The sequence below is a fragment of the Zea mays genome, chromosome 3 (genome assembly GCF_902167145.1).
Source record: "Zea mays cultivar B73 chromosome 3, Zm-B73-REFERENCE-NAM-5.0, whole genome shotgun sequence".
NCBI classification, from domain to species: domain Eukaryota; kingdom Viridiplantae; phylum Streptophyta; class Magnoliopsida; order Poales; family Poaceae; genus Zea; species Zea mays.
In genome coordinates this window covers 26,144,751-26,154,693 of record NC_050098.1, presented here as the reverse complement: position 1 = coordinate 26,154,693, position 9,943 = coordinate 26,144,751, and the positions used below count along the sequence as shown (strand labels likewise).

Genomic DNA, 9,943 nt, shown 5'->3' with positions numbered 1-9,943 from the left:
ACTGTTGAATCTGGTTATAATTATGGTGCTGGTAAGTGGTATTCTTTCCGTTTGGAAAGGATACATTGGGCTAATAACTTGGGTTAATGTTAAAACCTGGCTTTCTACTAGTAAGTAATAACCTGACCAACTAAAAGCAACTGCTTGACTTATCCCCACATAAAGCTAGTCCACTACAGCCAAACAGGATACTTGCTGAGTATGTTGATGTGTACTCACCCTTGCTCTACACACCAAACCCCCCCCCAGGTTGTCAGCATTGCAACCCCTGCTCAGGCGAAGATGAAGCTGTGGAAGGAGACTTCCAGGAGTTCCAAGATTACGACGAGTTCTAGGTGTGGGTTAGCGGCAACCCCCAGTCGGCTGCCTGTGAAGGCCGCGTTATCTACGTTTCTTTTCCGCACTTTGATTTATTGTAAGAACTATATGGACGTCTCAGACGTATGATGTAATCGACTATTATTTCCCCTTTTAATACTATTTTGAGCACTGTGTGATGATGTCCATATTATGTAACTGCTGTGTACGTGAATAACTGATCCTGGCACGTACATGGTTCGCATTCGGTTTGCCTTCTAAAAACCGGGTGTGACAGCGCGCCTCAGGTAGACGCTGCCGCGCTCGTGCCCTCCGGGATCCGCCGCCGCGGTTGTTGCCACCTCGCCGTCGTGCGCACCTCAGGAGGCCGCCGCCGCGCGCGTGCCCTCAGGATCCGCAACCGCTCCCACCTCGCCGTCGTGCGTGCCTCATAGGGTCCGTCACCGCGCGCGCCTCTCTAGGGTGGGGACGTAACCGTCGGCGTAGCTAAAACTGAATCCTAGTGACCTAGAGTTTCGTTTATAGTAGTGACCTAGAGTTTTGTTTATAGTCGCTTTGGACCTGGTGCGGCTGAACCGGTTGGCAATATCAGATCAGGGCTTTCGCCCAGCTATTGAAAGGCCAGGGCTCCTAATATCTAAACTATATATATATATATATATATATATATATATATATATATATATATATATATATATATATATATATCGAGCCGCTCAAGTAACCGTACTATGTATTGTATATGTATGTACCATTCTAGCTCTCTCGAGGATGTCACTTTTACCCATCTTTCGCCATTCTAGATCTCGAGTGACATGAAAACAATAAAGCAATATTTTACCCTGATGCATGCTCCTCTCGATGTGCGGTGGGGTCTGGCTCACCTCGCCGGCCCCGGCATCGCGGGCTCCTCCGAGGACAACTTTGAGGGCCGCGACGACTTGCTCTGGTGGCGTGACCTCGCTCGCTCCTACACACCGGCGAAGTCTTTGTCTTCGTCGCCCAAATCAACCAGGTGCTCGAAGACCATTTCTCATAAAAGTATATCACACATTTATACATAAGTTATCGTGGTATTATATGTTTCCGTTGCAACGTACGGACACTAACCTAGTGTATATATATATATATAATCGTACTATGTATTGTAGATGTATGTACATATATTGTGCATTGAATAGTGGACTTGTGATTCTTACAATCTTTATTGTATACTGTAAATTTGTTATATTGATATGTTCACCGATCATATTTTAGGTTTAGGTGGTTACCGATGTATTTTTCGTACCGAATTTTTGTTTCCGACATTTCCGAAATACCGATATAAATTTTGTTTTCGGAGTTGCCGATTTTGTTTTCGATAAAAAAACGGTAACAATTTTTAGTGTTTATTGATCGTTTTCAACCCTATGTACAGTTGCGGTTGAGCGTTGGAGCATGAGGAAGTTCGAACCCGAGGGGTGCCGCCCAATAACAAGTTTTTCTATGTACACGTGTCCATAGGTGCACATGGAACCGTGTACACCTGCCAATCCTGTCTTTGCCTTGGTAACATGGTGCTCTGCTGCTAGAGATGGCCAAACGGGTCGTCCGGCCCGTCAGGCACGGTTAGAAAACCGAGCCGGGCCGCCTAAGCACGCGGGCTCAATTTCCTGTCCGAGTCTGGCACGCAGCGAGCCTAAACGGGCCGGACCAAAGCGGGCCGAAAAGTGGGCTATACGGGCCGGTAAGCACGTTTTAGTGTAAAAAAGCGGGCTTAACAGGCTTAGAGGTAAACGGGCCGTGCTGCCCACCGTGTCTAGTTTCCTGTCCGAGCCCGGCCCGTTTATTCGTGTCGGACCGGCCCGGGCCCACATAGAACCGGGTCGTGTCGGACTCGGACCGGACCCAAACAACGGGCTTCGTACCGGGCTCGCGGGCCTCGTGCTTATTGGCCATCTATACCTGCTGCCATTTGTTTGTTGAATTGCTGTGTACTCGTGTCGACCGTAATGGTGTCGTTCGGTGTTTTGGAAGAAGAATATGAATATGCGACCAGCGAACTGCAATGACATCGGTAACATGGCAGTATCTTGTGCTGGGGAATTGGCGACGAACTGACGATGCAATGCGAACAACAGAGCAACAGGAAGGATCGGTTGGAAGTTGGAACCAACTACTACCTGTCTGCGTATGCTCTCTATGACTCTCTGTGCTGTTCCATCTCAGCTAGAGCTAGCAGACTGGGTGGGTACTAGTCATGGCCGGGGATGGTCGGATGGATGGCCACCAACTCCAGCTGCAAAGCGCAAGGTACGCAACCCCTTCTGGTGCGGTGAGGGGAAACGCGACACAGTTTTTAAGAAAACTGTTTTATGGAGATTAAGTTGGTTTCAAACGTACCAGTTTATATCTGAGACATCGGTCTGGATACGTGCAGAGCTAACCAGCTGGCTAATCTCCTAGCCTCTCTTTAGTTTTGTGTGTTTGAGATTGGCTTTTTTCATAGTCTGCTTTCAGTTTAGTTTTGTGTGTTTGTGTTTTTCGGCTTGGTCATGTTTTTGTGGGGTGTCTTTGTATTTTAAACTTCGCTCCTTTGGACTCCCTTCTTTTTAATATAACGGATAGATCTCCTGCCGGTTCGTTTAAAAAACATACCCGTTTAACCCTCAGTTTATAGTAATTAGATTCTTAGTTTCTTTAAAACCAAGAAACTACTCTCCTCTAGTTAAAAAAAAATAAAAATAGTTTTTTTAAAAACCTTAGTAGCATGAACTCAACATCACAGTATCCCACGGATCAGTCTTCAGCACTTGCAAACTCGGTATATAAAACCATGAAGGCTCCTGTTAAACAATTTGAGAAGTTATACTCTGTACATCTCAGTAAATTTTTTTTTTGAAAGGAAGCGGCAAAAGACTTGCCTCTTCATTGTATTAGATTAGGAAAAAATAAGATAATCCACAAGACCGAACACACACCGGAAAAGAAAAACGAAAATACAAAAACCATCATCCACTGATCTATCTAAGATACACTAAAAGCTCCCAACTTGATCTTTCACCAGTTGTGCAACTTGGACCATAGATCTTTGATGTCCCTGGAAAATTCTGTTGTTTCTTTCCAACCATATATTCCACCAGAAGCAGATGAGAAGCCCATCAAAAATCTTCTTTAACTCCTTGCAGCAACGAGACCTTTATCTCTTCCACCAGTCCTACAGCGATCCGAGGCTAGAAATGCCACGTAGGAAGGACAGATTGGCCCAAGAAAGGATCCTGCCCCACACCTCTGCAAAAAACGGACAGTCTTTACATAAATAGGCCATAGTTTCCTGTGATAAATTGCAAAGGCAGCAAATTGGATTGCAAGGCCATCCCCGCTTTTGGAGGTTGTCCGCAGTCAGAATTCTGTTATACAACAAGGTCCATGTGAAGAAGCAACATTTGAGCTCAGTTCTTGCCTTCCAGATATGACAGATTTTGATTTTACAAAAGTTCGTGGTGAACTGAATTTTGTATGCGCTACTTGAGCTATATTTCCCATCCGGCATCCACCTCCATAAAATAATATCATCGAGATCATTGAGTTCATGTGTGTTATTGATACCCTGCCAGAGGGAGATGAATTCTTTTATTTCTTCATCTTGTGTGTAAGGAGAGCAGAAGTGCATCCAACGATTGTTTTTAAGGGCTTGGCACACCGAGATATTCTTCCTCTTTGCTTTCATGTATAATGTTGGTGCAATGTTCCTTGGTGTCTGACCTCGAATCCAGCTCGATCTCCAGAAATCAGCCGTTTTGTCGTTTCCAATTGTTACAGTTGTGGATGCATTGAATAGATCGACATCTGCTTTATCATAAGGGAGTTGCAAGCGAGTCCATGCTTTATCTTTATCCGTCCACCGAAGCCACAGCCAACGAAGTCTTAACGCTCTTGCAAAGCGCTCTAGATCAAGGATGCCAAGACCCCCCTTATTATTTGGTAAACAAGTTGTAGCCCAATTCATCAGACAATGACCCCCTTTATATGAATCCAGATTTTCTCCTTTCCAAAGGAAATTTCTTCTGATCTTATCAATCCTTTTAAGTAACCACTTCTGAACTAGGAAAATAGTTAGTAGATAAATCGGTTGCGCGGTCAACACAGATTTAACTGAGGTTTCCCTACCTGTCTTTGAAAGAAGTCTACATTTCCAGTCGGCTAGCCTTTTATTGATTTTCTCTATTATCCACTGGAATCCATTTTTTATATTCCTAAAGTAGAGAGGTAGTACGAGATACTTTTCAGTACTTGCCAGGAAAAACTTCCACTAAATTTGGCCATAAAGATTCTGAATAACTAGGATGATGAGGGAATTAATATATTTAGAGTACTTGCCAGGAATAACCAGAGGCCATAAAGATCTGTTATTTCAAAATATATTTCCGAAGTGTCCAAGCCCCTATGATGATGAGGGAATTAATATCTTGTTGCGATTGTTCATTGATCTTCTCATTAGCTCTGGTCCACAACAGAAGCATCATTCATCATCGCCTCCAGATTTCGCGGCCCAACCCAATTCAGGAGGAAGAACCAGAATTGCTTTGCAAGCACAATAGTGAGCGAACAATCAATTGTTTCCTCAGTGGACACTGAACTGGATGTGCAAGTCCCTGGCAGGAAGATCTGCTGTCCAGCAGCGCTTGTGTACCACAATCCACATAAAAGAAGCGACAATCATTTTGTTCTTTGAAGAACTACTGAAGTTGCTTCAGCAATGAAATGAACCGGAGAAATGTTGCATCCATAAATTTAGTGTTTAGACTATAGCTAGCTCCCATCAACCTAACAAAATATAATCCGGGGAGAGCTGCCACATTCAGCTGCTAATTAAGCTTCTAAAGCTAACAATAGCGGCAGTTTTTTTTTCCTTTTTTATGTTTAGAAAAGCTGCATTTTCATCAAAGTGAGAAAAAGCAAACCAATTGTGCAACAGACAGACCCCCCCCCCCCCCCCCAAAAAAAAAATCCACTCACCCACACACAACTGAACAACACACCACAATACACAGCAACAGCACTCTGACTCAGCACCTGGAAATCTGGCAGATTCAAACTACAATTTTCACTGCTCCTTAGTAAAAACAAATCAACCAAATTTGACTAAACACTATATCTTTCAATTCTCTTTGCTCCTTGTCATTTCATTCTTGAAGCAGCAGCCTTCCAAAGCTTCAGGGACATCAATGAACTGATACAAGATACTATCGAGTTGAAGAGGAGGCAGATGACAGTAGAAAATGGGCTAAAAGGGATGCATGGCAGGTACTCAGAGCTCAGCGTGCATTTCGCTGATGAATCTTAAGAACCGAACGCCATGGAAATCATAGGAATCAATGAGAGAACTAAAGGATAAAAAAATGTGAGCCAGATACGGGCCTTATAAACAATCTTTTGCGAGGGCAACCGAATACATTTTGCAATGTAAACATCGGTGGAATCTCAGCATATGTACGAATTGTAGATTTGTAAGTGATATACTCCCTCCCGTCCTAAATTATAAGCCGTTCTAACTTTCTTGGAGAATCAAAGCGTCTCAAATTTAACCAAATGTATACAATAAAATAATAATATTTACTATATGCTAAATAAGTATTGTTAAATTCTTCATTAATTATATCTTTTTTTATAGTAGTATATCTATTTTGATGTCATAGATCTTTATAATTATTCTAATAGGTTTGATAAAGTTTAAGATATTTTGACTTTCCAAAAAAAAAGCTGGAATGCTTGTAATTTGAAATGGAGGGAGTACATAAATGTTACAGCTTGTTAAGGGATCTTATAGGGTAAGTTTGGAAACTTATTAAATCTACTCTGGGATTCCCAGGATTGAGGGGGAAATGTGCTAGGGATTTAAGTTTCTACATTAGCCACTAATGTTTATTTTCATAGTTGGCATGAAACCCTGAAGTGAAAACTGAAGATCCGTATCGTATGTCGTACTGGTATGCTTTTGACAAGGGAATGTAGAATGTTTCCTGTCGCCACAGCAGCAGCGGAGGGTACCATCAATTTCTTTCCCAAGAGGCCAAAACTGATTGTATAATCAGCCAACCAATGGTGACGGACCACCACCTGGTTAGGCTCTGATTGTCTCAGCATTCAGTGCTCCTGTACTTCAAAGCTGCTTCGAAAGCTCCAAGTTCCTGCCTGTCACTCGGATGCTCGATCTTCAGCCAAACTTTTACTTATCAGAGACATCCTGTCAATTCTGATGGCGAATTTGACCTGTCTGTCACTCGAGTTATATAGTTTGCTATGAAAGCTCGCAACCAAACTATTCACCGCCGGCTAGGGCATGGTCTGGCGAACGGTTAGCGAGCAGCATTGCTAAAAAGACGGTTGTTTTAGGGAAAAGCTTGTTGGTTTTGATCTCAATTCGTATGGATGGGATGTGATTGAGTGGATTTAAATCTCAAACAAATCAAAATCTTTTATAATTTTTTTCAATATGATCCAATCTAAATAAGATATGAATAGCCGAATAAGGCCTAACAGATTCATCTCTTTTCGAGACGGAGCGAGTAGGCAAGTACAAGGTGGTTTACCAATCCGTGCCATAACAACTGACGGCAAAACGGAAACGAACAAACAAAATGACTTCATTTCGCAGCTAATCTAGCGACTGAATGAAACAGTACATACATGTATATGGTTCAGACAAAGACGATAAAGAATACGTATACGCCGCTCGATTCTGTACCAAACAATCGATGACTTACAGTTTGGAGCTAACCTATCCGCCAAACGCAAGTTTGCATGTGCGTCCCTTATGTGAGTGAGATGTGTTATGATGTACGTATCCTCCCTCCATGTGCAGCTCGTTCGACCAATGAAGGCTCACTGGTGGCGGTGCCGCAGGTGGTCCATCGCCTGCGCGAGCGTGGGCGCGAAGCGGTCCACGTCGATGCGCACGTCCTGCTTGCCGAGGTAGTACTCGGCGACCTTGTCCCAGCCGCTGCGGTGCACGGAGTCCGGGTCCCTGATCACCGGGTGCTCCGGCCCCAGCATCTCCAGCAGGGTGCTCTCCTCCGCGGACACGCTGTACTCCAGGTAGCGCAGGCCCATGTCCTCCGCGGGGTCCCCGAAGTCCCGGCGCGCCATGCGCTCCAGCCGCCCGTACGGCACCACCTGGATCAGCACCGCGCCGGGGGGCAGGAACACGGCGTTCGTCAGCCCGGCGCCGTGCACGCCCAGCAGCGCGTCGCACGAGTTCACCGCCCGCGCCGTCTCCTCCACGGGCGCGTCGCCGCGCGGGCTCGCCACCGCCACCTCGAACCCCGCCGCCTCCGCTGCGCGCGTGATCTCCGGCACGTTCACGAACCGGCGGTAGTGCGCGCGGTGGATCAGCATTAGCCGCGGCTTTCTCCCCTCCGTCGTCGGGACCGCCGCCGGCGCGCCGCGCTGGAGCGCGTACGTCTCGCGCAGGAACGCCGTGAAGTCGGCCGTGGTCAGCCGGTCCGGCGCCGTGAGCTCCGGCGCGACGCCGAGCTCCTTGTGCAGGCGCAGGCCCACGGTGAGGCGGCGGAAGCAGCGCACCCGCGCGTCCCGGTCCAGGTCCACGGCGTCGTACCTGGACAGCCGCCGCACCACGGCCTCGTACTTGCCCAGCCACCACGGCTGCATGTTGCTGACCAGGAACAGGACCTCCCCGCCGTACCGCCGCGACGCGGCGTACAGCGGCATCAGCACGTCGCTGAAGTCGTGCCAGTAGTTGCCCGTGAGCCCGCCGAGCGCGAACAGCACGCCCGGCACGCTGTGCGCCACCGCGCACGGCGCCGCCGGGTCATCCGGGGACCCCAGCCGCGTCACGGTGACCCTGTCGACGCCCACCATGGTCCGGCGCGAGTACGGCCGGACCTTCCACTCCCGCCGCTCCGACGGGCTCGCCGGGACGAACGTCACAGATAGGGCGCTGCCGTTGGTGCGGACGTCGCCGTCCAGGTCGCACGTCTCGGACACGGGGCCGTCCGTGTTGCACACGGCCTTGCTCGTCGTCGTCGTCGTCGTCTCTGCCTCTGCTGCACGCGCGCGACAAACCAAATGAGAACGAACACTTGGCGCAGGGCCCGCGTGACAGACGTAGACAGTGCTGAAAACTTCCCCGGAATTCGGCATCTTTTTTTTTCGGTGGCCAGAATTCAGAATCTTTGCGATATGTTGGGAGGGACAGAAATGGCCGAGACGATGAAAGCAGCTCGCGGTACGATGATAACGGTGACGCGGCAGGAGACGCCAGAAGAAGATGGGATGGGATGGGATGGGTATTTGCTTGTTGTTTCTGGAAGCAGATATTTGCACGTACCAGACGGTTTGCCGTCGGCCTCATCTCTTTTCGGATACGACTCCTCCTCCTCCGTTGGGACGGCACCGGACGTCTCCTCCTCCTCCGCCGCCGCCTGTTTTGGCTGCCATTCCTGCCGCCTTTTGCTCGCGCCCTCTGCGTTCGGCAAACAGACAATTCCGTGTCATTCACCCACCCAGACAGACCCAGGTTCCGATTATTCGAATTTGGTATAGGAAAGACAGTGATGCTGAATTTCAAGACTCCGATTTCGAAAACAGCAGGTAGAGCCGACCGATCGATCGATCAAGAACCCCAGCACGGCGGCAGAAACGCTCACCTGCGTTGTCTCCGGCGTCTCTGACGACCACCTGCTTACCCGCCACCACCCTCGACGCTGCACCTGCACGCACAGACCGAACAAGCACGAGAGGCAATAAGACACGGTCACCATTCGGTTCGCCGAAAATTAACGGAGAGAGGAAGAGAGACGCGTGCGGCCGGGGAACGGATATGAAACAGTGATCGGCGCGCAGTGCAGGACCAGAACGGAAGATAACAAAGTCAGAATTCCCGTACCGCCGGGCGCGGCGACGGCGAGCTGCCGCGAGACGACGAGGTAGGTGAGCAGCACGAGGAGGAAGCCGACGGCGAAGGTGACGTTGAGGTGGCGCTGCGCCCAGGTCCTGAGGCCCCTCCCGGGCTTCATCTCGCCGCCCATCGCCCCCTAGCTCTTCTTCCTCTCCTCCCGCTCGCTCGCTCGCTCGCTCGCTGTCTCCAACTGTCCAGTGTCCTTCTGGAACTAACGAACCTCTCTCTGGCTGACGATCGATGTGGGTGGGAATGGTCCCAGGGCAGGGCGGCTTGTCTTGCACGAGCTTTTCCCCTTTTGCTTCCTCCCTCCCTCCCTCGATTCCTTGCTTGCATGGGAGAGAAGGAAGGGTAAAGGGAGGTGTGCTGGGGTTGGCCTCCTCCAAGTTGTCTGCTTTTGTAGTTGTAGCTAGCTCTACCCTAGGCTGTGTGTGGCATCAATCGCCTTGCCCCCCCCCCCCCCCCCCCCCCCTTTTTCGTAGGATAATTATCTAGCGCATTGCGCATGCAGGGGTCGTCTCCTTTCTGCACTAATCTACGCCGCCCCTGACCAGCCTCCACTCTGAGAAAAAAACTAAGCGGCCGGGCTTTGCTCGTGCCATGTGCAGATGTGGGGGGACTAGGAATATGATGATCCGATGGGATAATGCCGTAATGGAGTGCTAGTGTGCCGCGTTGTTAGGGTTTTGATAATCAGGTCTTGGGGTGACAGCTTACACCCAACTT

The 9,943-nt window shown here is 48.7% G+C and overlaps 1 protein-coding gene across 2 annotated transcripts; it reads right to left on the bottom strand.

Moving 5' to 3' along the window:
- Positions 1–6,757: 6,757 nt before the first annotated feature.
- LOC100191394 (Glycosyltransferase family 61 protein) lies at positions 6,758–9,674 on the bottom strand. Of its 2 annotated transcripts, none has more exons than XM_008673793.4 (4): positions 9,206–9,674; positions 8,967–9,029; positions 8,648–8,782; positions 6,758–8,360 (listed from the first exon to the last, which is right to left on the bottom strand). In XM_008673793.4, the coding sequence occupies exons 1-4, from the start codon at positions 9,345–9,347 to the stop codon at positions 7,183–7,185; spliced, it is 1,518 nt and encodes a 505-aa protein (XP_008672015.1). In that variant the 5' UTR covers positions 9,348–9,674; the 3' UTR covers positions 6,758–7,182. The 2 variants fall into 2 exon arrangements, with proteins under 2 accessions (XP_008672015.1, NP_001130300.1); NM_001136828.1 differs by having other exon boundaries at positions 6,928–8,363; positions 9,206–9,367.
- Between the last annotated feature and the right edge of the window lie 269 nt (positions 9,675–9,943).

What these genes read in the sequence shown, in the direction of transcription:
- LOC100191394 (NM_001136828.1), bottom strand. Translation starts at nt 9,347, where the DNA reads ATGGGCGGCGAGATGAAGCCCGGGAGGGGCCTCAGGACCTGGGCGCAG. An exon ending in AGACGCCGGAGACAACGCAG is followed by an intron (nt 8,783 to 8,966) that starts GTGAGCGTTTCT and finishes TGCCGAACGCAG; the next exon opens with AGGGCGCGAGCAAAAGGCGG. An exon ending in GGCCGACGGCAAACCGTCTG is followed by an intron (nt 8,364 to 8,647) that starts GTACGTGCAAAT and finishes GCGCGCGTGCAG; the next exon opens with CAGAGGCAGAGACGACGACG.